The sequence below is a fragment of the Pollachius pollachius genome (genome assembly GCF_949987615.1).
Source record: "Pollachius pollachius genome assembly, chromosome: 7".
Classification (NCBI taxonomy): Eukaryota; Metazoa; Chordata; class Actinopteri; order Gadiformes; family Gadidae; genus Pollachius; species Pollachius pollachius.
In genome coordinates this window covers 15,939,049-15,966,547 of record NC_136940.1, presented here as the reverse complement: position 1 = coordinate 15,966,547, position 27,499 = coordinate 15,939,049, and the positions used below count along the sequence as shown (strand labels likewise).

Below are 27,499 nucleotides of genomic sequence, written 5' to 3'. Positions count from 1 at the left end.
ACCAGGTAAGAACATGAAACGTACCATTTCTTTCTACTTTAAGTTCATATTGTATTTAATAAATCCCACATCGGAAGAAGTTCTCTGAATTAGCAGCAGTGTAAGGAATAAATAAAACAAAGGAATCAAATAATCATACATTTCTATGCATTTCGGTTTCTTCTAAACATTTCCTCTGTCAAATTGATAAAAAAAAAAAACAATTGTGTTTCCATCATGTTGGAGACATAACATGAACAGGACTTTGTCAAGAATTTAGTCTTGGCAAAAACAGACTTTTAAATTATAAGTACAAAATAAAATATTAGCAAATCGCAAGTCTGCCATAAAAATGAACCAAGGATCGAGCACGACAACATTTCAACCGCGTAATTCACCAAAATCAATCACTGTATGGCCTTTGATCAGGCCATGAACATAGAAGAAACAATCAATCTGACGTTGAAATCAAAACCAAAACATTTCTCTCCCTGCTGTTTCAAAGCACAGAAGGGCCAGTAGAAGAGGGAAGTAGGGGTGTGATTAGCCAAGTACAAACAAACACCAAACACAGGACCAGAGCAGCAATCAATTTGGGGCGAATTGGAATAAAGAGCATCCAAAGTAAAGGAATAAGCATGATAGGAACTGAAAAGAGATAAAAACAAAAACACATTTTCAGCTCCAAACCCGTTGATAGAGCGGTCATTCTTTGAGGTGCAACGTGTACGATTATTTATTTAAAACATACCAGTATTAACTACTTTTATCTACAGAATGTGAAGAAATTTGCTTTTGACCTTATGACAAAGATGTCTGTTTGTGTGGCAGCGATATTTACGTTAGCTGCTAGCCAAGCTAGCGCCATCCCACCCGCGTTGAAATCCAACTCTGTGCCTAAAGAGGCGTGTATTTAACCTTTAACGTCAATAGTACAGTAATCTAATGTCAATATTCCATGAAAAATATAATGTTGGTTCAGACTTAGCGGCTCACTTGAAGGAGAATAACTTGACAATGGCATTGCACAGTTCAACTGTAAACGGTAAGCATTACTCCATAGTCAGTGAGGCCATGTGTTTGGAGCGAGGGAAGGAAGGGGAAGGCAGGAGGAAGGACCAAAGATAATAGGGGTGGACACAAATCGTACACATTGCACCTTCAACCAATCAAATTCCCCCAAACCACTGAAAACAAACCATGTAAAAACATATGTAAAAAAATCCATCTAAGTCAATGGCATTTCCTGAGAGCAGATTTGTCAGACAGAGGACAAGTGTTTCTGTGGAATTAGTGGGAGTTAATAGATATAAATGTAAGCACCATCCCGATTGAGGAACAGAAAGGAATGAGAGGAACAGCCCAGGGATAGATTTGCTGCAAGCAGGTTGATGGAGATGAGTCGGAGGCTAATTATTATGATGAGAGAGATATAGCGCCCATCTAAAAAAGAATGGGACATACCGCGGAGTCAGACACTGGTATGGCTTCTGGAAACGGCTTGCAACGGGGTTTGGTGAGGAAGGTGCCCTGATGGAGAAAAGACATGTGTAGGGACTGACTGACAGCCAGACAGACAGACAGACAGACAGACAGACAGACAGACAGACAGACAGACAGACAGACAGACAGACAGACAGACAGGCCGACAGACAGACAGACAGACAGACAGGCCGACAGACAGACAGACAGACAGACAGACAGACAGACAGACAGACAGACAGACAGACAGACAGACAGACAGACAGACAGACAGGCTTTCGTAAAAATAGCCAGACGGGTAAGGACGGGAACTGTAAGAAATAATGAAAGATATACAGGGACTGATAGACTGGAACACAGTACAGACTGGAAGACAGGGACAGGCACAGATAAGTAGAAGGCAAAAACAACTTTGGACGTAAAAGGCTGATGAGACGTGATACAAATTAGTTAAAATCTTCCTAAAGTTTCTGAAGGAAGTGAGAATGTTTGAAAAATGATTAGAAGATGACAGCAATCCTTTAAGGCAGGTTTTTTTTGGGCGGAGTCTCCTTGACCTAGTCAGACATTGGAAAAGGTTTGTTCCAACTCAAACAAGATTACATGTACATGAATGTAGTTGGACATGAGCTTAAAACACTTATACACAAACACACTCAAGCACACATATTCAAGCTCTCGGCTCTATTGGAGAATCTTCAATGCAAACGCAATTCAGCCCAACACTTTAGCATCAAATACTTTTATTTTTCTTATACCCCAGTGGTTCTCAAACAATTATTACTAAGATATTTTTTCAGACAAGTACCCCTTTAAAGTTATTACGATGTGCTCATATTGGCATGATTTACAGAACGTGTAACTGTTCAGATGTACTTATGTTAAGGGGGTACTCAATCATTTTCTTAAGGTGGAATTATTTTACAACTGTTCATGACCGATATTAAAACCACAACAATGTTACTTTAAAATGTTTCGTGATCCCCCTGCAATCCTTTGAAGTACTGCACTATGAGAACCACTGTGGTACTGAATGCAATGTTCGGTTGACCATAGAGCTCGTAAGTCCGAACGTTCCGGGAGACCCCCATGGGACCTCTGGGCTAGGAAAATTAGAATGGGTTTCAATGGAGAGTAAATAATTATTTTCTGGTCCCAGTCTTTATATGCCCTGGATTATACATATGATGTTTGTGGATTTAAATTATAATTTTTCATGCAAAGAAAACAAAAAAAATTGCCAAGAAGTTTGATAATGTTAGGTTTTGTGTGAGGCCGCTTTGTGAACTACAGCCCCTCGCTGCTCTCGACGCAAATGATATACGTCAACACCACTCTGGTACAGACATGTCAATCTCTCTGCTCCACTTCACCATTTTTTTCCAAGGGGAGGATAACAGCATCGAAAGAGGTGAAAAACATTATAAGTCGGGGCATGTGTAGATTTTCAGTTATGCCGATGGGGAGATTGTTGGTCTTGTCCACGCCAATCGCAGACACCGTGACGTCACATACGAGACGTGTACTCTTTCTCATTGTGTTTTCTACAGCCTATTCATATTTTACGATCTCAGAGGTCCCATGGGGGTCTACCGGAAGGGGCGGACTTACGAGCTCTATAGGCCGCTGCACATAGTCACTGGCACTAAATGTGTCAGCAGTTTAATAAAAGTTAAGATAATGAAAAGGATATGAGACTAAATGCCATGTCAGAGAACCCTTAAACATTATTGCTTTAATCTGTGATTATCTTTAATCTGCTGCTAACCAAACTCTAGCCTAATCTCATCCTTTATATTCTCTCCCTCAGTGACACCATCATGGCCTGGGATATCATTATATTGTTTGCTACACTTATGGCAAACTAAATACCAGCATAACCCACCTCTCGATCGCTGGCCAAGCCACCTCCGATCCCGCCTCCATCACCAACCTCAATATCAACCTTGACCCCTGCCTCCAGCCTTTGACCTCCATAATAAATATAATTGTACCACACAAGGTGCCACCTCAACAACAACGATGGTCGCACCCAACCCTATATGACTGATGAGTTTGTTCAAGCCCTCCTCTCCTTGAGGCTGCGCTACCACACAACGTCATTGGGTCCCCCATGACTCAGAACCTCCTTTAGAACGTGGCTGCCAAGGACCCGGATGAGATCCTAGAGGGGAGGGGCTCCATGCACATCTTGATTTAAATAAGGAGGGCTCCAGACCAGCTGGTCAACAGTAGAGTTGGGCGCTAGAATCTTTCAGTTTTGAGGAAGGAATTGAGGGAGGAATATAGAAACAAAGTCTCTTCAAGTCCTTAGGCTGGCAAACACACACACACACACACACACACACACACACACACACACACACACACGTGGGTGTTGTTTGGCCGCTGCGGGACAAATGGGTCACCCCCCCCCAGTGCACAACCCACTTTTGATGGGATTATCGTTAAAAGACAATAATCATCATAATCATAGATTACGTTTATTGATAAGGGAAGACTCATCCCCTTTTTGTAGTTTCATCCCATATCTGTAGTTGCGACTCTACAAAAAAACACCGAAAACCACCATTGAGCCACAATGATATTGTGTTATAATTGCCAAGTGGACCCCTATCAACTCTCCTGTTACCCAGTACTCACCTGCTATTACTTATCACTTGGCTAGAATATTTGTACCAAGCCATCATTTGATTGTGGTTTGCAAACCATAGACAAACCCTTCCATGTCTGTTTTTTTGGGCAGGGTTTTTATCAGCTTTTCAGATGTAAGTCAACTCATTGGCGGTACTTTAAAGAATAATTGGAAAAAAAACTGCCTGTAGCCATAAATTTTACATGCAAATATACAACAGCAGTGGCTATTGAATAGTTTATAAAACCACACTTAATTTAAGTCCTTTCTCAAGAGTTCTGTACCAGGGACATTGCCGCTCTGTCTGACCCGTTATGTATACACATTTTTCAGGGGGTGAACCAACCGTACTCCCCAAACCCACTTTTCTAGTAAAGAGACAAAGTAAACAAAATCGTGGAATCGTCAATGAAAACTAAAACTTACCCTCTGCTACACAAAGGGACGCTGCCAGTGTAGCACCTAAGCTCTGCTCTGCTATTATTCTGAAATGTATTGATTAATTTGGATCCTGCTCACCACACTTGGCTACTACCATTGGACAATGATAGTAGACAATTTTCCATATTTCAGCATTTCACATCCTCAGTGCATACCTGAGAGTTGACTGTCTGGCCCATGGGGATCCGTGTACACTCCAAGGCGTACTGTTTCACACAAAAGTAGCAGCCCTAGGAGCAGGGAGAGAGACAGAGAGGTGGGGGATAACAGTGATAACATAGGGGATTTTAATATCCAATGAAACACAAGGTTTGGATCAATGTTGGGTTAATTGTTATTATTTTTTTATTATACAGGAAAGTATTAAAGGTAACAAAGTTACAATTTAAAACAGGCCTGAGTCAGTATAAAGCTGATTTCCAGCAGGTTCCTGTTCTGCAGCACGTTTAACATATAACAGGAAGAAGGCACATCACACTGTACATTTACATACAGCACATAACAGGAACACAGCACAGACATCAGTAGGACAATCACATAAACAACAGACTGAACACACAAAGTGGTCTATAACCACTCAGTGTTTGCAAGTGTTGGTATTGAGGAGTAACAGTTTGTATTCCTTTTTGAACTCTGTGATGGATTGTAATGCTCTAATGTTTTGTGGGATGCTGTTCCAGACTTTGGTGAAAGTATGCATGAAAGACCTCTGCCCATAGCCATTATTGTATACAGGCATTGGGTGGAGCGCAATGGAAACTGATCTAGTGACATGCATCTTAGGGTATGTTATGCGTTGGTAAGAGAGAGATGAGTGTTTGTGAGGTACTGCGTAGGAGTTGAAAATAAAATCTGACGGCATGACTGTAAATACAATTTTGAAAGGACAAAACAGGTGAGTGAGTGCAGTGGTGTGTCCATTTTGGAAGATTACTGTGGATATTTAAAGCTTGGTTTTATAGCCGTGCGATGGGTTCAGTAACTTCCTTTGTGATGAGAGACAGTTGGTAAACAGTATGAAATGGTTGAGAATACAATTGCCTGCAGGTAGGTTTTTGGAGGCAGTAGGATAGGTATGTAATAATCTTGACATACATATAGTTTCTAATTTAACTTTTTAGTTAACTTGGAGGCATGTTCACGGTATGTTAGGTGTGAGACAAGTAACACACCCAGATACTGGCATGTTTTTTGATGATAACAAGATTTTGATTTGAGAAGATGATAGGACTGGTAAAAGGACAGATGCTTTCACAATGTTTTTTTTAACATTAATGGTTAAGTGATTTTCATTCAACCACTGATCAGATGACAGTTTGGACTTTATGATATCTTTGTTAGAGTCAGACAGAAAGAGCACTGTGTCATCAGCATACAATAGGCATTTAGAGTATTCACACACTTGTGGGATATCATTTATGTATAAAAGAAACAGCATAGGCCCAAGAATTTTTCCTTGTGGAACTACCATACCACATCCTAAGGGCTGAGATATTGCAATTCAACTAAATTTTGACAACTAGTGATCTATCTGTTAAAGTGTAATTCCGGCGAAAATTGAACCCAGGGTCTTTGTTTTGGTATGTATAGCCATCAAAGAAGCACTCCAGGTAATTTATTAATTGAAAATCGAGTATAGAGTTTGCCAGGCGCAATGTTTGGCTTCCATGTTATTGGGTAGGGGCACCGCGAACGCTTCTAAATCTGAACTTTTTAACCAGTAATATTGCTTAAAATAGACCCAAACCTCTGCAGTAGAATTATTATATTATGATTATAATATAATGGAGACGTAAACAAATTTAAAACAGTCAAGCATCAAGAGGGGAGATTGTTACGTTTAATTTGTTGGCTGCCATAGTGACTTTGGCTTGGAAGCAGATTGGATAATATGCTGTTGAAAGTATGTTTTCTTAGCCTTGCGTAGTTGAGTAATGCATTTATTTCTAAATCATTCATTTTTGCTCTCAGGCGTTTGATGTAATCTGAATTTTTTGAGAGACGAAGCCTTCTGTTTAAGGAGTTTGAGTATCTCAGAGTTTAACCATGGTAATTTAACCTGCCGACGGCGTACCTTACTGACAGAGGTATATTTATTTTGTCTTATGTTAAGTTTAGTGTGAAATTGAGTCAGAATATCATCTGGATTTTCCCAGTGATAGCTGAAAGCTGAACTGAAAGAACTCACCTGGAAAGTCAACTCGATGAGCACGATTCCCCCTGGCAGCGCCCTCTGGAGGTGGTATGGTGTGGTGCCACTCGCTGTGATCTGCTAAGAGCAGTTTTAACACAAGACAAAATGGCACAGTGTCATCAGGGGTGTAGAACGCACCCCTGTTTGATACAAGTCCGACTTTTGGTCAGGAATGATAAACGAGTGATTGGTGATGATGATGAATCGCTGCAGTTGCATTTCCCCCAATGGACTTGAAGTCAATGCTGACCTTGGGGCTGTCCTCGCTTTTCTGCTTGACGTAGGAGAAGGACATCCTCCCTTCAGACAACATGGAGCTCAGCATTGCAGCACGGGCCCGTGCAACACTGCTGCAAAGTTAAACAAAATCACAATGGTGAGAGGCCGAGGTTCACTGGGACCTCAAGCAGGAGGTCATTAATACAATTCAATAAAAGTGGGACTATATGTGATAGACAGATTATGGGCCCTATCTTGCGACCAGCGCAATTGACATTCTACACCGACGCATGGACCGTTGCTAGTTTGCACCAAGCGCAAAGCTGATTTTCCCCAGCAGCAAACTCCTGCCACTAAACTTGCGCCCTGAGAGGCGTGTTCCGGCGCAAATGATACATGGTGCTATCTTACAGATCGATAAAGCAGTTGCGCAACTGACCGAAAAATACCTGATCTAAGTGCACTAGCGGATAGCGCAGTTGGTTTTGCTATTTTGACGTACCATGGCAGGTCGGAACTGCAACATAAGCTTACACACCAGTAGGCTATACACAGCACAGATATACAAACGATTTGCCTAATTGAAATATTATGATGATGATGTGGATTGTGGAAACACCTTTTTTCCATAGGGGCTGCATGAATGCCATGCAATGCCAGGCTATGCCATGCATTAAAATAATAATAACAACAATAATAAACTCGAGCAAATATTCCAGCCTTCCAAAACAAAATCTCGTCTTAGGGTAAATGATAACGTTAAAATTATTTGGAAAAGAACAGCTGTTACAGCGGTAATAAGTTGTACTTTTAAATCAATGCATCTGCAAAAACCGTACAGCAAACAAATATTTTCTTGACACAGACATCGCTTACAAGCCCATAACTTTTAGGATTGCAGAGTATTTGCTTGTGAGAAAACATATTTTTACCGCAAGTGAGTGTTAAAAAGAATGAATGAACGCGGGCGCGTATGTGGGTTTGTGTAAAAGAATGAATAAATGCGGGCGCGCGTGTGTGCATCCATCTGTTTAAACACACGCAAACTAAACAGGCAATACGCATAATACAGTCAATGTATAACGGGGGTATATTAACATGCATATTAGGAACACAAGTCGATAACGATAATGTATACAATACTGGTAAGAAACAATTTGTTAATGTATTGCTGCATACCATTAAATAGAACCACAGTTGCGGCCACAGGACCCCATATCATATGTGTGTTAAGTTTTCTTTGCCGAAATTTACATGACTCAGTATTTCTGAAGTTGTAGAAGAAAACGCTATTCCATGTGTGAATTAGACCATATAATTTGGCCATAAACTTAGCCATTCGAAGTTTGAAATTCATGTGGTCATGCATCTGTCTCATCGGTGACTGCATATGCGCTGTCAAAATATCAACTTGTCAGGTTCAAATGCGCTCATGGCTCTTAAAGGGGATGGGAGATGGCACTCTCATTGGTTTATTGCACATTACGCCCAAACCACACCTATGGGGCTACTTCAAGGCAACCCTTTTTAGATTTGTGTCGGGCACAAGAGTCACTTATCCGCCGGTATAATAGCAACATCGCCATAGAACCGGCTATGAAGCTACTTGCGCGTGGCGCTTCTCACTTGCGTTTCAGACCGTTAAAATAGGCCCCTATATGTGAATATACAGGACTAACTTGCGGGCAGGAGACTGAGGCCGGATCTGCACCAGGATGAAGCCTGTGCTCTGCAGATACTGGATGTACTGCTGCAGGAAGGTGTTAGAGAGCTCCAGCAGCCAGGACTCCTCCTTCAGCCGGCTGGGTATGGTGTCCGCTGAGTCTGTGCTGTAGCTCCGGTCGCGTCCTGAGGCCACCGAGTCGTTGGAGCAGTGTCGCTTCTGCCACCCATACAGGAAGAATACACACAGGAAACATCTTCTTAGTCCCAGCAGACACAACGTTTTAGTCCCAGCATAGTCCCAGCAGTGACACCGTCTTAGTCCAAGCATACACACTGTCTTTGTCCCAGCATATTCCCAGCCTTAACACTGTCTTTGTCCCAGCATACACACCATCTTAGTCCCAGCAGACAAATCGTCTCCCAGGGTTAAGGCCCAGTAAAATGACAAATACTGCAAGAGGGTTGAAGAGAAGTATTACCTTAGCCGGGGGCCGGTTGAACTGCTCGTCCTGGATCTGCCTGCGGAAGGCGGGATCAAACAGGAGCGGGGTGGCGCAGTAGTGGACAAGCCTTGAGGACTGCTTCAGAATTTCCAGGTCTACCGCCTGGGAGTGGGGAATGATTTCAAAGGGTTGTGCATTCAATTGTGTTGATTTAAAGAGTGTGCACCTTCAGAGTTAAACACTAAGGGAGTGACTGGGTGAGTGAGTGAGAAGATGAGATTGTGAGTGAGTGAGTGAGTGAGTGAGTGAGTGAGTGAGTGAGTGAGTGATTGAGTTCATTGAGGAGTAAAGGAGTGTATGTGTGTGGTTAATGTGTCCAACTGGAGAGGCACTTACTGAGATAGGCATGTTGGACTGTGCAGACCTCTGCTGCCAAGTCACAAACAAGTTCTCAATCTTCATCTGCTTCTCCATTTCTGTCAACAGAAACAGGATTGGAACGGTGAGGGGCTTTGAATAAAGACTCCCAACTACTAAAAACGTATCCATCTATTAGGTGCTACGGACCTCTGCGCTCGGCTGCCTTGACCTCCAGAAGCTGGTTCCCATGCCTCGTCACGACATCTGGGCAGTCCTGCTCACCCACGGCGAACGGGCGCACCGTGCTCATGTCTCTCAGGGCCTCGTCGAACGGCAGCAGCTCTGAGGGGAAGTGAAGGGGGGCCAGGCTGCGGCCGGAGCTGCCCAGCCGCCCCGGGTCCTTGCTTGTCACTGGAGGCACGGGGCTTCGTAGCAGGGCATCAGGCTCCACCGCAGGGTTAAGGAACGGGTTGGGCTCCTGTTTTTGGACACAGACACGGGAGGATGAGAACAAAATCAGAGGGGGGAATTCAGAGGGTAAAATGGAATGGAAGTTTAGTGAGACGTCATGACCTTAATTTTCAGTTATTTTGATGGGATTAGTAACAAACTAATCAAATTAGGTTACTGCCAACATGAAGGACCTGGCTGGAAAGTCCCAAAAATGCCTACATTTATTAACATTTTCTTGTACATAAGCAAATAAAGGCTGAATAAAGCACTAATGTTTTGAAATGCAAGTATGTTGATATATTTCATTATGAAAACTAACTTAATAAATCTGATCAGACATCAAGACATTTCACTTTTTCCAAACACAAACTTTCAGTGGAGAAAATTAAGCCCATAACAAGTTATTGGTCTTCTCTTGCGACTTTGAAGAAGTCTTTATTTGTGTATTTTATTTCCGTCTGGGCCTTGCCTTTGGGAAAATATGCTCGGAAGAGCATCTTACAGGCTGCTGGAGATAACTGGGCTAGAGGGATTGGGGGGGAAGGGGGGGGGACGGACAGATGCCCCTGTGTTTAATGCCTATAGGCTGCAGGGGGGTTGTTTCACAGACCACTGGTGCCCGCTTCACGCCTCATTGAGGCACTGACAGATGACACTCGGCAAGGGCACATTTTCTTCTGCTCTGCCTCGGCCTTCTGTGCACCGTCACTCTAGCATGAGAGTCGTTCAGAGCAGAGGAGCCGTTCTGAGAGGGATTCAGCTTATTTAGGATTGGCTTTTTTAATCCTCAAAATGGGCCGTCAAAACTTTCATATCCCACTACTGCAAAAGTAGTTCAATAAATTGCATATTGTGCAAACGGTCACTGTGGGATGCAGACATAAAAATGTACATCAATAAAACAAATGTTCTACTTCCAGACTAATATCTGTCTTATTTACAGAAAACCTTGCAAAATCTAGCTGTGTTCATGTTTTTTAGAAGGTGCTGAGGCCAAATATTCAGATATCTATTTGTTAGGTAGGTACTCCAATCTCAGTTCAGTATTCAGATGCTTGAAATTTCTAGATTTTTAAACCCTTTGCATATTTGCGAACAGCCGGTGGTAGGTTAGTTTACATTGTTAAATTATCCCAGTTATATCCCAGGAATAAAATGCAAAATAATACGAAAGAGTGTAAGGCATCCTTCAGTCTGAGAATACTTCACGTCAGCACTTCATTTGAGGTAACGATAGCATCATCACAATGGACAACCATGGGAGGACTGAATTATCCTTTGTTAGCTTTGTATTCTGATATAAGAACATTATCCAAATACTTTCGTAGCACCGACACCTACCATTCAGTGTGAATATCGGCAGATGTGAAGTAATAATAATAGTATTTATTACATGTTTTAGGCTCCATGGGGCGCTCCCACTACACACAAGGTTAAGTGCTTTAGACAGGTTTTAATAATGAACTTATTCAGCTTATATTTCAGTGTTTAAACAAGAAAAAAGATACCGAAACCCCTACCTTCTAATAATAACGGGTTGGTTTGATTGAATTGAATAAACATGAAGGGAACAGGAAGGGAGGTTTTTCCTTTAATTGTGATCAGTAACCCATAGTGCCTGTTTGATTTCTCTTCGGCTGAGTAGTCTTGCTGTGCAGTTACATCAAAACGTTGCTTGTTGTTCAAACTAGTAGGTCTACTCACATACCATGGGAGCCCTGTGTCTTCAGAGCCTTCAACGCTACAGTGAAGCCCTGCCCTAGGAGTGGATCCAAAAGCCATCCTATTGTAATACTGCTGATATTGAACTTTTACTTTTAGGGTTATTAAAATGACACGGTAGAAATTAAAAGGCAAAATGTTCGGTTGAGGAAACACGACTCTGCAGCAGCGGTCTCCGGTGACTCAGATTCAGGCAGGGCAGAACTTTGAATTAACTTCTTCTTTCTTTTGTTATTTTGTCCCCTTATTTGTCAGAAAAACCTTATCATTATTCAAAGTTTTGAACGATGTATTCGACCCAGCCCTCATGTGTTTCCATTCATCGTTATCGTCTAAAACTTCAACCATATTTCATCAAAATAAATATATTCCAAATGTGCGTCACAATGTGTCGTAAAATCATAGAATTACTCAATAGAGTGAATTGACGTATTAATTGATTTGCGTCCCATACCACTCATAAACCACCCACTTTGTAGATCAAACATCACCTGCTTGGAGTCGTCATGGCTGGGAGTGTCTGAGAAGCAGTAGTGATGGAACAGGCCCATCTTCTGGTTGAGCAGGCAGTGCACCACATGGGCCCTGGCGTTCTGCCACTTGAAAAGCTGACCCAGCCTCCGGTTCAGATCGGAGCCAAGGTCCACATGCCAGTTATAGCAGTGGAGGGTGACCTGGTACACATTGTAGTGGGGATGCATTGTTATGTACACAGAGCAATTAAATCCTCCTCATCAAATCCGCTTATGTTATTTTTTATATATTCATATACAATCTTTTATATAATTTTTTTTGGGGAGGCGAATTAATAGTTATTCACAAGCGCTATTGATTTGTGTTTGATCGGATTTGATTTATTTATTTGTCTTTCAAAAATGTAAAACAATAAATGGAATGGAATGTCAAAATTAAAACACAAATACATGAAACAAGCAGAGCATATATCTGGTATATTATTGCAATTCAATGGTACATTTGGCAGTCACAGTTCAAATGGAACCAACATATGACTGAAATGTAGTGATTTGTATTTGGAAGTATAATATTATGCAGATGTTTTCTTTTTGTATCCATATCATTACCTTTTTGCCCTGCACAGCAATGAAGAGGAACCTCTGTCGTGGTGCTACCCCTCCATGGGCCGTTCCCGGGCCTGGCCAATCAGCTGGCTCCAAGGCCTCGAATCGCTGGAGGCCTTTATGAGCTGTGATGGGGGAGAGGCACATTCACATAAGTCAGAGAGCGAGGAAGAGCTGTGCAAAGGCAGACACTGGAGTGTCAATTTAATCCTTTGAAGCACCGTTATCTTTGCTTACATAAACTAGGTTACACCACACCAGGAACTGGAAGCCAAAGAGCCATGTTCAGTTACTGATTGTAAACACCCTGTGGTGTTTGAATTAGGAAGTTATGAGAATAATAGAAATGATGTGGTATATAGTAAAAATAAGGATAGAATAGATAGAAACAATAAGTGAAAGCATGCATTGAAATTAAAACGTCCTGCAATCTGGTTAAGATGAGACTTTGAAAGGCCAATAGTGAGCTCTCTTTTCATCTTGTTCAATCAGACATTAAATTCACTCTACTATAAGTGTTGTGAAATAAAAGGATATTTTGTCTGTGCTTTTACATTTACATTGTACACAGTACTAAAGTAAATCAGTTTATCGATGCAAATAAACAAAAACACCTCAAAATGTATTGGAGCTGAATAGTGGACTTACGTGTGAACCTATTTAGCAAAGGGCTGTGCTCCTCATCTGAACTTTGCTCTGCAGGTAAACAGAGATGGGTACAGCAGCAAGGCAGACACAAAAGGAACAACAGACGAGTCACAAAAAAAAGGGCAGCTGAGGCATGGATGCTTTAAAAGCCGTGGAACACTGCCTACATGTTAAAGGAGCACACTGGACAACGAGCGTGGGGGGAGGAGGTGCAGCAGGCGACAGTATGGGATGAGCGAGTGGACAAGAGGGGAGCCTCGGGATACCTTGGTCTGTGCTGCAGTGCCACTGATGGAAGTTACGTCCGACGAGAATGAAGGTCCTGGGGTTCGAACTAGCAGGTCTGGAGTGCTGCACCAGCGGCAACGGGACGAAGACGTCTGTGCTTTGAGAACGACTGAAAGGTCGTTGTATAGAAAAGGAAGGGGATGAAACGCATACAATGCAATATAATTTTTTTACGTTATTGAAATTAAGAGACAACAGTGCACCAGAAGCCATGACTGACCTTTGCTTCTCAAACACCTTTACTGTTGTATCATTGGCCAGTGAACTGACCAAATTAACAATCTCCATCAACAATGAAGGCAGCAGAAAGTGTGACGCTATTTCAGCTGTACACTGCTGGACTGACGTGCAGCCTGTTCAGCAGAGATGAGCGACAGAGAGAAGGAAAACATTAACATTAAGAAAGAGAAAAGGCCGCAACATTTTGAATGACACCCCATACGAAGCAATTTAGTTATTCGACAGTCGAAAAAGTGACATGATTTGAAATGAAAAATGTTGCGAGGAGACGGACCAAGTTTAGCCATGAAGGTCATCCATGGTTGGCAAATAAACTGGTAAACAGGATGCAGGGTGCCCAGATCGCCCTCCTCCAACTGGGACACTTGTTTCCTAGGCGACACCAAAGCAGGAGAAATTACCTTACTGAAGAACCACCACAGTAGCCACATTAAGACATGGTAAACATTCAACATTCAAGAAGGAAAAAAATATGGTGATGATAATTTGCCTTGGTAACAATTCTAGATGATTTCAAGGCTTATTGGTTGGAGGTAGTTCATCTTAAGTGAAGTAAGTTAGTGAAGCTCCACAAGTACAAAGAAAGCATGCTCATATAAAGTACACTTATATAACAACTGAACAGGGTTGGTAAGAGAAATGTCCAATTTTTTTTAAAGGTCCCATGACATGCCACCAGGTGCGGTGTGATAAGCCGTTACAAGCCGTTTTGGAAATCTGCCCCTTATGACATCACAGGTGGGCGTGTCCACCTAGATGTGTGACGGATAGATGAGCAACGTTTGCTACAGTCCACTGGGTAGGCTGGTAGACTGATCTATCCAGCACACATCTAGGTGGACACGCCCACCTGTCCATGTCAAGGGGCAGATTTCCAAAAGGGCTTGTAACGGCTAATCACACCACACCTGGTAGTATGTCATGGGTCCTTTAATGCTAATGGTTAATGCTATTTGTCGGCTGGGTGGAGGAAGGCACCTCTGGAGCTGCTCCAGTTCTACCGCCCCAGCCCTCTCCTGGCTCCACTGCTGCTTCACACTTTCCGTCTTGTGCCTACGGCGCACCACCCTCCCCTCCTCCACCTTCTCTGGCACAATGTCGTCCGTCGTCTTTGGGCTCACCAGTTCCGAAGACTCCGCCTTGCCCTGTGAAGACACGGTATAAAACCGTTTGGTTCCTATTTTAACGGCAAAAATATTGGGTGTCAAAACATTCTTTGGACAACATTAGCTAATGTGTTCCACTTTATTACATTTTGTTCAGAACATAAGTTCTGACTATTAACATAATTTGGGGGTGATGTTAGAACACATGGATCTGCTTAGTGCATGTTGAGAAGGGCTGCTGATGCAGAACCCCCCCCCCCCCCCCCCCCCCCCCCCCCCCCCCCACGTCTCACACACCAGCATCTCCCAGAAGCTGCGCCGACCGCTCTTGCTAGTGGGGGTGGTAGACTCTGGCGTGCTGCTCCCTGGGGTGGGGATGCCCACCTGGGCCTGGGGTAGGATGATGGGGGAGGGGCTGTTCTTGGACACACGGGAGCTGATGCGGTGCGTCTCCTTGAGCTCCTTTGTTTCAGGTGAGGGACTGAACACTGCTGTAATGAAAAACAACAGCACCATGAAACACACGTCACTTCACATTGACTGATAATGTAAAGATTTAACTAAGGTGTCTGTAAGATTTAAGGGTTGTAAAGGGAGAGAGCAGAAAAGAGCAGAAGAGAGCAACTTTTTAAAACAAAATAACCCCAAAAACAAAGTCTTGAAGTGTGAGAAGTGTGCATGAATGCAACACTTCTCACACTTCAACAGGCAAAGATTCATTCCCTGAACCAATGAAGTGTCCTGATTGCTATACAATTATCAAATGTTTGGTTTAACCAGGTTGGTCTCCTTGAGATAAACAATGAATTAGCTCGAAGAAAGCAACATACAGTACATATAACACAACCTCAAACCGATTGGTCAGGAAGCAGCCGGGAACGGTATCATACCTAAATGTTCTCACACAGGGGCGACAACCAGAGCAGATATTCTCACAGTGAATTTCACTCACCAATAGGTGACAGATGGCTTTGGCATTTCTCTTAAAAATACCCTCAAATCATGGCTCTTCATTCATACCTACAGCAGCTTTAACTTGAGATACATTTCTAAAGATCCTTACCTTTACTCTCTTCCTTATGAACTATTGGCGCCGCACAGAAGGCCCCCAAACAAAGAGGGTTGGGCAGCAGGTTCAGCTCCATGACCACGTCACACAGTGCATGGCGGAGAGCTCCCTGGAGCTTCTCTCCGAGCTGCATGGGGCTGATGTTGCCTTGCTCCCAGACATCAAAGCGGACCTGTATTTGTGGCACTGATAAAGAAAAAGCTTAGTACTAAGCCCAGTAGCACGCTTATTGTTTTTGTAATACACCTGTGTTGTTTCTGATAATACAGTCTAAAAAAGCTCACTGACAGTAGGGCCTGAACGATAATATCTGTCCAAATCAAAGTGACATAGATACATCATTGTCATTGAAAATATCACAGATAAAGTCATGTCTCTAATGTTCACTGTTGAAATGCCACTTCATGAAATATCATTTTTTTATTGTAGAGAAGTTTTAAAAATTATGATAAGCAATTAACAACCAGGAATCTGTGGAGACAACAAGGAGTTTATTGTCTAGGTAGGACAAGCTTTAGCCGATCTTAGCAAATATATAATTATAATATACCGGTAATATACAACTGACACCAGCAATGGAGAAACAGGATCATTGAAATGTGAAATGTACTTCATGTACCTAGCCTTTTTGACTGTGAGAACACTCGATACAATACATAATTATATTAATAATAACGGATCAATTATTAATTTGATTGTACTAAAGTGAGGAAATAAAGGATGCGAGTCAATCTTTTGATTTTCATGTTTGATAGTGATGCATATATTAGATAATGGTGAGTGGTAGTTTTAGCTCATGCAATAAGAGACCATACCTGAGAGGCTATGTGAAGAATCCATCTTTAAAACAGCTGTTAGCTCTTCAAACTGGTCTGGGTGGAGGGGGCTGTTGAAAGGGTTCTGCTTCTGCAGTGCGGTGCAGTCCTGTGCTGGCACCACTACAGCGCCCCCTTGAGCATCCACAAACGACAGCGTGATGCAAGCGATCCCTGGATAGCACAGTAGGCAGAAAAACAAAACATTAAGAATACAAGAACGAAAAATGAATGCATAATGGTTTCAGGCTTTGAGTGTATATTTGTACATTTTCTGTTGGTAGGGATTTGGATAAAAAAGTATTGTTCTCGCCAAATCAGGTAGGTATTACCTCAACATTAACAAATTTTAAAGTGTCGTACATAGCTGCAAGGGGTGTAAGAAAGAATCAATGCATCAAAGATTTTTTAATCTAATCGTGACCCGAAGAATACAAATTGTGGGACACAGAAAACTTCCAGCACATGTGAAAAGAGGATCCATGGTTACCTTTGCCACCGGTCCCCTGTCCACCGGGCTTATTGTAGAGGTAGATATCACCATCAGGCAAACCACTGCACGCATGGAAGTAGTGCTGCAAACAGGGTACAGGATGTGACGCTTTCACAATCAAACACAAGGTCAAATGTGTTACTGCACATGAGCTGGTAGTCAGCTCACATGGCTGACAATGATGTGGATGTAGGAGTTAGAGTTTGAACAACATAAGAATAGGACTGTAATGATTAGGTTTTTAACTCACCCAAACGATTAACATTATAGTTTTACTAATATTACCTGATTGTATATTCTCAGGATAAAAGAAACAACCAGGCAGTGGCCAGCTCATTGAGAGAAATGAATAGCTCAGCGTCTTGCTGAGCCATCGATGATTTGTCACCTTTGCCAGGAGGATCAAATCTTCAAACCCGCCTCAAAGTGGTAAGAGACTTACCTTGAAGTGGTGTGCTGTGTTGCTGTCTGTGTATTTTGGGACATGCAGGAAGATGAGCAGATTCTGCCTGAGGTAGTGGGCTACTGCCGGCAGGATAGACAAGCAGTACTGCGGGAGGCTGAACTGCATCACTTCGTTTGAAGGAGAGCCCAATGGCTGGATGAACTATGCATTCAAATAATGACATCATTTTAGCATCGGCATCCCACAGCACATTTGACAATAGAGGAGCATGAGCGTTGTCCCAGGGATCTGGTGGAAAGGTACTGCTTGGGATAAATAGATGGGTGTTCTACCCTACACAAGGCTTAGCCTTACCCTAATCTGGGATCCATCAGTCCTACGACTTTATAGTAGAGCTTCTGTGTTATACAACTGAGAGGTGGAGTAAAGCCTTGTTTAAAGGTCTTTTGCAGGGATACTGACACCGTCAAAGGAAGTATATCATCTTTCCTAATGCTAAAACGGTAGTGAAGAAGATCTGACTATGTTCACCTCCACATCAGCGGGGGTCAACTTGCAGTTCCTGACCAGCATGACCGTGATGATGTCCAGAGTGGTCTCGTCGAGACGCTTGCGGAGCAACTTGACCAGCTCATCAGTTATCTCTGGACCTGCAAAGGAAAAAATGAAAATACACTATAACATAACAAAATATATTTAGAACTGGGGCCGTAGCAGACCTCAGAACAACCTATATGCACCTGTCACACGGGTTGGAGGGATTTCTTCATTCAATCTTTTGAATTATGTTTTTACTTATGTTACTCATCTTGATGTTGCATGCCTACATGTATGCAAAATTATGATTAACCAAGTGCTTTTCTGCAGCATGTGAGATGTATGTTTCAATAAAAACTTTTATACTTGGCTGGGAGGTATGTCACGTTCTTATAATTCCAGTTATATTAAGTTTGGGTTCTTATACATAGCCAGTGTAACTGTCTAATGCCTAATGTTATGATTGCATAACAGTTCAGTGTTTCCCTTCCATTTAAGTCACCCAATTCTCATCTCTAACTCTCATGACTCACCTGCGTCCCCGACACCATGCACCAGCAGTAGGATGTGTTTGTCCACCAGACCAATCGGCCGAGAGCTCTCCATAGGAGACCTCTGGTACTGATGAGGAAGACGGAAGGAAAGACAATCAACACAACTTTATTGCCCCCAAGTGAAGTCGAGTGACGGATGGATCTAAAGCATCAGAGAGGCCTGTAATTTTCATCATAGGTAAACCTCAGCTATGAGAGACAAAATGAAAAAAAAAAATCCAGAAAATCAAATTGTCTGATTTTTTAAGAATTTATTTGCAAATTATGGTGGAAAATAAGTATTTGGTCACCTACAAACCAAGATTTCTGGCTGTCACAGACCTGTAACTTCTTCTTTAAGAGGCTCCTCTGTCCTCCACTCGTTACCTGTATTAATGGGACCTGTTTGAACTCCTTATCAGTATAAAAGACACCTGTCCACAACCTCAAACAGTCACACTCCAAACTCCACTATGGCCAAGAACAAAGAGCTGTCAAAGGACACCAGAAACACAATTGTAGACCTGGACCAGGCTGGGAAGTCTGAATCTGCAATAGGAAAGCAGCTTGGTGTGAAGAAATCAACTGTGGGAGCAATTATTAGGAAATGGAATACATACAAGACCACTGATAATCTCCCTCGATCTGGGGCTCCACGCAAGATCTCACCCTGTGGGGTCAAAATGATCACAAGAACGGTGAACAAAAATCCCAGAACCACACGGGGGGACCTAGTGAATGACCTCCAGAGAGCTGGGACCAAAGTAACAAAGGCTACCATCACTAACACATTACGCCGCCAGGGACTCAAATCCTGCAGTGCCAGACGTGTCCCCCAGCTAAAGCCAGTGCATGTCCGGGCCCGTTTGAAGTTTGCTAGAGAGCATTTGGATGATCCAGAACAGGATTGGGAGAATGTCATATGGTCTGATGAAACCAAAATATAACTTTTTGGTAAAAACTCAACTCGTCGTGTTTGGAGGAGAAAGAATGCTGAGTTGCATCCAAAGAAGACCATACCTACAGTGAAGCATGGGGTCGGAAACATCATGCTTTGGGGCTGTTTTTCTGCCAAGGGACCAGGACGTCTGATCCGTGTGACGGAAAGAATGAATGGGGCCATGTATCGTGAAATTTTGAGTGAAAACCTCCTTCCATCAGCAAGGGCACTGAAGATGAAACGTGGCTGGGTCTTTCAGCATGACAATGACCCCAAACACACCGCCCGGGCAACGAAGGAGTGGCTTCGTAAGAAGCATTTCAAGGTCCTGGAGTGGCCTAGCCAGTCTCCAGATCTCAACCCCATAGAAAATCTTTGGAGGGAGTTGAAAGTCTGTGTTGCCCAGCGAAGGCCCAAAAACATCCCTGCTCTAGAGGAGATCTGCATGGAGGAATGGGCCAAAATACCAGCAGCAGTGTGTGAAAACCTTGTAAAGACTTACAGAAAACGTTTGACCTCTGTCATTACCAACAAAGGGCATGTAACAAAGTATTGAGATGACCTTTTGTTATTGACCAAATACTTATTTTCCACCATAATTTGCAAATAAATTCTTTAAAAATCAGACAATGTGATTTTCTAGATTTTTAGGTATACCTCATAGCTGAGGTATACCTATGATGAAAATTACAGGCCTCTCTCATCTTTTTAAGTGGGAGAACTTGCACAATTGGTGGCTGACTAAATACTTTTTTGCCCCACTGTATATTAAATAATGTACACATCTTTTATAAACAGCTTAAAATGGTTTGTTGGATACTTTTGGTTTAATATACAATATTTTCAATAAACTTCCAAGGTTTATCAGCTAACCAAAACTTGCGAGAATCAGTACATTTTGGAGGTGTTATACACTGGAAATGTTTTATCCTGTACATTAAGTTTGCTTACGTTCATCTCCTCCGAAGGCTCCTGACTCCTTGACAGTCCTAGCGAACGACTGGCGGAGAGGTTGCCCTCCATGTCACAGTACTTCCCTGCTTGAGAGGTCTCAGAGAGCCTGGTGGTTGGTGAGGAATGTACATATGACGCATTTAAGAAGTGCTGAGGGTAAGCCAATATAGATTTATAGACAATAAAATAGGGCAAATTTCGGACTAATCAGAGCATTTAATCCCTGATTAATTAGGGAAATCTATCTTGCCGGACAATAACAAAGGTGCATGAATCAATGATGGAGAAACATGGGTTAGGAGGGAGCAGAGAGGGAGTTTTGAGTTGTTCTTTGTTTCAAAATCTTGTTCTCTTCTACACAGTCTCTTTACAGCTCTCAAGTCCTAGCGAAAGCACCCTTAAACGCATACAATTACACTAATGATATGGAAGAAATTAATGACTATATTCTAAGGCTAACCTTGATTATAATTAGACCTATATAGCTAATGGTAGAAACCATCTAAAAACGTCTCTGGACTCTTATCTAGGACTTGGCACATCGTCAGGGAGTCTGGGGTCTGAGCATGAGTTCGAGGCCTACACGTCAGCAGAGGCTATGGGGTCAATGCGTGCTGACGTCAGCCCGGTGTTTTAAATTAGTGTTGCCAGCCACTCGCTTAAAGAAATTTATGACTGATCGGCCATGGGTAACCGTGGGCGGACACCTCAAACAAGAAACAACCTTGTATGTGGGGATAAAAAAGTGGCCGGGATCGGTTGACCGGCAGTGCTTTGCAAACTACTCGGCTTTGTTGTTGTCTTTGTAACGATAAAGTCTTTTTGTCATACTTGCTCCGGACCCCTCGATTTCTTTTCTCTCTTAATTAGTTGAAGTGATAGAACGTGGTTATTTTCTACCACAATGTCAATATACAGAACAAATGAAAGTAGCCAACTGTGGTGGCGTCTACCTGAGATAGAAGACAGATTTAGTTGTTCGCTCCTGGTAGACAAACATGTTCTTCCTGTTGCCCACGCAGAAGGAATTTAGCACAGAGCGCAAGGCCTGAATGGCTGCAAACAAGGGAGGAGAGGGAGACTTAAACACAAGAAAGAATTTAGCAGTTGTTCTCGAGATATGGTCAATTATCATATCTCATGAAAGGAAAGGACATTTCTGAGCATGGCCCTTTTATTGGCCTTAAATCAAAAGAGAATGCTGAAGAGAGCCAGCAGGGTGAAAACTACGGCTGGCACGGCTGACCTCGCGACACGCCCATGTTGGGCCCTATCTTGAGGCGTGGGTGGATGAGGATGATGGTGCTCCACACCACTTCGCAGGCAAAGTATCCAGGGATGAATTCCATTGTGGCGGCCAGGTAATCCCTGGGTTGGTAGTTCTCCTCAGTAGTGTAATCTGAAAGTTGAGGGAAATTATTTGAATGCAAAGGGGGTGCAATTCAATTTAATTAAATTCAAAAAACCTTACACACGGCGGGAGGGCGGGGCGAGAGTGGTGGACGGCCCAATGGGTGTGGGAAGGGTGGGGGGAGAGTGGTTGACGGTGGATGGTTGTGGGAAGGGCGGGGGAGAGTGGTGGAAGGTGGATGGGTGTGGTAAGGGCGTGGGGAGAGTGGTGGACGGCCCAATGGGAGTGGGAAGGGCGGGGGGAGAGTGCTGGGACTGAAGCAGACCAGTAAATGTCTGCTTCTTCCAGCAAACTGGAGGGGACCAATATGTTGTTTTTTTTTGCATGAAAATCTAACCTGCTCATTTTTTACACTGCAACAGTTACATACGAAATGTACATATGTAGTGGTAGTCGTCCTTCATTATCATCATATTCACCACATGCAGTATTTAGTAAAGGGGGCAGACATTTAAAGCCCCATATAAAGAAACTCTAGGCCTACTATAGGATCATTTAAAAAGAAATTATTGCATTCCCAAATACAAGATCTTTTCTGATGTTTTCAATTAAAAAAACATCTTAAGTTAGGGGATGGAATACATTTCGAGGTATATCGTAATGATCAAGGTAAAACTCACCATCCGAGATGGCATGCCTATGCCTGTAGAGGGAGTCATTCTTCCAAATTTCGTCTTCGCTCTCCGCCACCAGCAGAGAGTTGCATACGTGTCTATCGTGCAGGTCCTGCAACAGCATGCGCTACACAGAACAGAAACAGGCGCTGACCACAGAGATCTACAAAACAAAAACTGATCTATCTTTAACTTATACGCTGATGCTTATCAAAACGTTCATCGATAATTGATGTCCTTTGGATCCTACAGAAAACATTTAGGGCTTTTTGTACCGTTGACTTATCTTGTCTCAAACTGAGCGATGAGAAATAGAAAAATTGGGTTGGAGAAGAGAGGGAATGACATGTAGTTGGAATCCAGCCTGTGTCCTCGCAAGGCGTCTGGTTTACATGGTTAACACACCAGCGAATGGGGCCATACCATGGCGTTCCATACTACGCGCTCAGAATTAGAATTATTCTGTGTAGGCCTGTTTTTTTCCTGCATAGAGCACTCTTGGTTCCTATGCATCTATATGGCACACCTCATTCACTCAAATCCCTCAAGGGGTTCTGTGCACACCCATTTATGCATTTTGGTTATGTGTTGAAAAATTACAACAAATTGTAGAAAGATCTATAATACTCAACTACTAATATACTATCAATAATTAGTCTGATTGTACAGAACTTGGAGGCATAAAAAACACAAAAGAGAGGAACCCAACAATAGTTGTGGATGTGTGAGGAAAGTTTCAACGTCAGAGTAAACACATTCTGTGCCTCACTCCAATACCTGATTGACGACTCTGCACATATCACTGATCTTGCGCACCATCATCTGATGCAGCTTGAGGTACTCGGGAAGGTCTGCCGGTTTCTCCAGCTCGTCTTTTTCTTCCGTGAAGCTCCTGAGGAAAATAAAAACAATGCGGGAGAGTCAAGATGTAACGAAGAAGGAGCTCCTGGTCATGTCCGCCGTTCCGGCCACCCATCCTACCGAGAGTGGGAGTACACCTCCACCCTGTCCTGGTGGATCCTAATGATGAGCCAGAAGTTGGGCATGAGTAACACCTTCGGCTCCTGTTCATCCAACGCGGGGCTTTCGCTCTCCGAGTCACTGCTGTCGCCATCGTACCCTTTTCATGCAAAGAAGGCTTGCATCAACATCATCATTCACAAATCATGCTTTGAATGGAAATTGCAATGCCATAAAAGAGAGCCATTACTGCTTCATGTGAATTCTGAGCTTTTACTATTAATGCTAATTCTAGTGCTATCAATGTTGAAGGTAACGGACCAATTATCTTTATTATCTCATGTTATCTACTTTTGTCAGAATTCTGTTGATTGGCATACCCAACATGTCTGAATCAAGACTTCCTTGGCTGGACACCACACTTTGGACACGGTTAGGTCTTAGTTTTCCACTACCTGTGGAAACAAAATACTTGTCATCAAGGATCTGGTCTGCTCATGATGACCCCATGAGCATGCAAGGGCTTGAATTCAGACCTGGAGAATACATCTCCAGTCACAACTCACAATGTCTACATCACTGGATAGCAAGCCAAACTTGCCATCTAGCCTTCATACAGTTAACCTTAAGTTAACAAAAATGGTACCGTACATAATGGAATGCGTATTAAACAGCGCATCAAATTGGAAACACTAGTGTTTGAGCCAAAATGCCTTTTATTGACCTTTAATTCTGTAAGTCCATTTTAATAATTAGTGATATTGTATGGCCACTGAGATGAAGCGGAGCTCACTTACAATGGGTGGCTGACTGCAAAGACTCCGTCAGGCTGACGGTGGACGGGGTTTTGGGGAGCGAGGAAGGCTCCGAGCCCTGCTCAGCGCTGCTGGGTCCTGGCAGCAGATTAGGGCTGATGGGGGACTTGGTGGAGGAATTCTTTGAGTGGACGCCTTCAGACTGTTGCTTGACCACTTTGACACCATCCATCGAGGATCCAGACGCCAGGCTACAATCGGTGTTAGAAGGCTTCATCTCTTCGCCCTACGAGGAAACAGACTCAAGGTCACTCAAATGGAAATCATTGCACAGAATACATCTTAAGATATAATGTACCTTGTTAACCTTGATGAGAAAGGTAAAGTGAAATGAAGTAAGTAAAGTATTACATTAGAGTTTGGGGTATTTCTTGTGTCTCTAGTACGGACATCAGAGCATACAGCAGAGGGACACAGAGACCGCAGAGGGAGAGAGCTGTTACAACTCCTTCAACTTGTCAACAAATGCATGTGTCCAGCTGTCGATGATAGTTTCACCATAGTGTTGTAAAAGTGAATTGCACTCAGAAACTGTAGGGGCGCCAAATTGCAAAAATACAAATTCTTACATTTTGTTGCTTTAATAGTTTCAAATAAGTGCCAAGGGAAGGCTCCCTAGAACCACTGGCAGTACAATCAGTGTTTTAATTATGATTTAGTGTTGTTTATCTACTTTTGATTTTACTTTAATTGAAGAAAGGTATGATGATGTCAGTTACCTCACTGTCTGCCTCCGTCGCTCCTACCGATTTTTCATTCTCTGGGACTTTGCCGAGAGAAGCCTGACTACACCCGGACTTGTCTCCAGCGTTCACTCTGATGGCACACAAGTCCAGCTGTTGGCGGAGGTCCAACGCGTGGTCTGCCTTGGTCTTGCCAGCCAGGGTCCGTCGACTCAGGGACATGTAGTGGAAGCTGTCTTGTTCACCGTTCAAAATGTACCCATGGAAAGATATTCTGCAGAACTCCTGCAGCAGAAAACAATGCATTTTGCATCATTAACTGCAGCCTTGTGTCTCAAAAAAATGTTCTTCTGTGGTATGCCAAAAGAGGGCTATATTTAAATTTCATCCCAACTATTTACTTCTTTTTAGTAATTATACAGACCGGAATTGCCATAAATGCTTGGAATACGTTATCTGTAACCAACTGTTACAGATATATTGTGCTCCCCATCGAGATTTCAGATATGTTGGGTAAACTTCCACTGATGGGGCAGCACTTACCTGTCTGAATTTCTCGAGGGACTGCTCTGGGCCAAAGACAAACTGCAGAGGGACAGTCTCGTGCTGGCAGCACATCCGCCCACTGGACCGCACCACGTGGTCGGCCACCTTCTGCAGGACCGTCAAGCTGATGGCCTGCGAGCACCTCAGCGCCGACACGATCTCGTCCTCCAGGAGCCAGCGGATCTGGAACATAACAGGAGCTTTCAACCAGGAAGACCTCGGAGCAAACATCTTCACAGACAACCCTTTGATAATCCCCCCATGTCGGAAGTCAGTCCTCTTGTCTGAGCGTACATTTGATTATATACAAAATATGTCGCTCCGACGTGACGTTCATTCAGGATGTAAATGGTAATTGTTGATTTTTATCACTGCCTAGCAAACACAAACACCCAACCAACATGAAGTGTTGTTTGGGGAGGTAGGCCAATACGCCAAAATGACCATAAGGTTATTGAAAGCCTCATCCAACAGCAGCAAGTCCCCATCTTGGGTATGGCACACTGGCCCGACGTTGGTGCTGGTTTGAATTAGTTGGGGCAATGAGGAAACCCTGCAAGCGTAGAGTTCCAACTGCAGTTATACCATGTTATGTGGTGTCTTAAAGGACAATTCCGGTGTAAAATGGATCTGGGATATGTTTAATATGATAACGAGTTAGAATGTTTGTTTGGGAGCAAAAAAGCGTGTATAGACACATTCTTGGTTGTTTTTAGCCGATTCCACCAAAACGCTATAAACTTGGAACGATGTTAAAACATCATATTAAACATATCCCAGATCCATTATACCTAGAATAGTCCTTTAAGAAATCAATAACTGAGGCACGGCAGTGAGAAATGCATTCTACTGAAAGAAAAAGCAGGATGAATGTCACCATTTTTACAGGAAAGTCCTACACAAAAAAAGAAACAGAAAACACACTGACCTCTTCCATTGTAGCCAGCAAAGCCAGTTTTTGTGGCATTGGCAGTTTGGACAGAGAATCTCCAGTGACCCTGTTGAAAAGACCACAGGGTCATATGCTGTTCCATATTATATACAGTATTCAGACTGATGGTCTCTTGCTGAGGTAAGGCACCCGTTAACGTTGGTTCCTCTGAGGTCGTCCAGCCCACACATCATGTCCTCATCCGAGCGGTATGAGGAGGGCTGTCCAGGGGAACGGTTCAGAGACACACTGCTCTCCGATGTGTACCTGCAGACATGACAACCTTAGCTGGAATTGTGGCCACAGTATGCCGTACAAGAATTAATAGATTTGGTTATTTTGGGATGGAATTTGAGGCCATTTGCCATGAATTGTTGAAATGTCGTCGTGTTGAGGTAATAATGTTGTTTTTTCATATATATACTTGACATTTATTTGGAATATTGTTCTTCTTTGGGCTCATTAACTAAGCCTATTATATCATTCCCTTATAATAGCACAAAAATAAATGGAAATCAAATGAAACCAGCACTAGCTTCAATAGCGGCAAATCTTCGATCATTTTGATGAACATCTTTTAATCGCTTTTGATGTACCTGTTGTGATGGAAGTCTGCCATGACTTCAATCTCGGGTGGTAGCGTCAGGACAAAAATGTCCAACGTAACCGAGAGCTCGTTCAAATCTACAATCTGAAGGGACTCTGCGTTGTCCAGGCAGGATAACACTTCAGCTGGGACCACAAGACAAAATCAGCACAATTACAACAGGGTCAGAATACAAAAGAGATCAGTCATCAATATAAAGACTTGAACATCTGATCAAATCATTTATAAATT

General features: G+C 42.9%; 1 protein-coding gene across 6 annotated transcripts in view; it reads right to left on the bottom strand.

The window, feature by feature from the left end:
• Positions 1-27,499, bottom strand: part of szt2 (SZT2 subunit of KICSTOR complex) — a 57,433-nt gene that overhangs the window by 5,025 nt on the left and 24,909 nt on the right. For 2 of the 6 annotated variants that reach the window (XM_079740181.1, XM_079740183.1), the window contains exons 33-67: positions 27,258-27,393; positions 26,812-26,928; positions 26,659-26,728; positions 25,728-25,913; positions 25,221-25,469; positions 24,484-24,727; positions 24,067-24,141; positions 23,708-23,846; positions 23,504-23,618; positions 22,733-22,853; positions 21,948-22,100; positions 21,655-21,757; positions 20,699-20,807; positions 18,808-18,895; positions 18,269-18,387; positions 17,774-17,938; positions 17,329-17,413; positions 16,839-17,012; positions 16,018-16,209; positions 15,252-15,445; positions 14,827-14,993; positions 14,123-14,220; positions 13,829-13,961; positions 13,587-13,717; positions 13,321-13,368; positions 12,676-12,797; positions 12,085-12,267; positions 9,626-9,896; positions 9,455-9,534; positions 9,095-9,220; positions 8,630-8,832; positions 6,982-7,081; positions 6,726-6,809; positions 4,693-4,767; positions 1,444-1,509 (exon numbers count right to left, since the gene is read on the bottom strand). In XM_079740181.1, coding sequence (XP_079596307.1) covers positions 1,444-1,509; positions 4,693-4,767; positions 6,726-6,809; positions 6,982-7,081; positions 8,630-8,832; positions 9,095-9,220; positions 9,455-9,534; positions 9,626-9,896; positions 12,085-12,267; positions 12,676-12,797; positions 13,321-13,368; positions 13,587-13,717; positions 13,829-13,961; positions 14,123-14,220; positions 14,827-14,993; positions 15,252-15,445; positions 16,018-16,209; positions 16,839-17,012; positions 17,329-17,413; positions 17,774-17,938; positions 18,269-18,387; positions 18,808-18,895; positions 20,699-20,807; positions 21,655-21,757; positions 21,948-22,100; positions 22,733-22,853; positions 23,504-23,618; positions 23,708-23,846; positions 24,067-24,141; positions 24,484-24,727; positions 25,221-25,469; positions 25,728-25,913; positions 26,659-26,728; positions 26,812-26,928; positions 27,258-27,393 — 4,721 coding nt within the window. The remainder of the gene's footprint in view (positions 1-1,443; positions 1,510-4,692; positions 4,768-6,725; positions 6,810-6,981; positions 7,082-8,629; positions 8,833-9,094; positions 9,221-9,454; positions 9,535-9,625; positions 9,897-12,084; positions 12,268-12,675; positions 12,798-13,320; positions 13,369-13,586; positions 13,718-13,828; positions 13,962-14,122; positions 14,221-14,826; positions 14,994-15,251; positions 15,446-16,017; positions 16,210-16,838; positions 17,013-17,328; positions 17,414-17,773; positions 17,939-18,268; positions 18,388-18,807; positions 18,896-20,698; positions 20,808-21,654; positions 21,758-21,947; positions 22,101-22,732; positions 22,854-23,503; positions 23,619-23,707; positions 23,847-24,066; positions 24,142-24,483; positions 24,728-25,220; positions 25,470-25,727; positions 25,914-26,658; positions 26,729-26,811; positions 26,929-27,257; positions 27,394-27,499) is intronic. The other 4 variants (XM_079740182.1, XM_079740184.1, XM_079740185.1 and 1 more) reach the window with 2 other exon arrangements.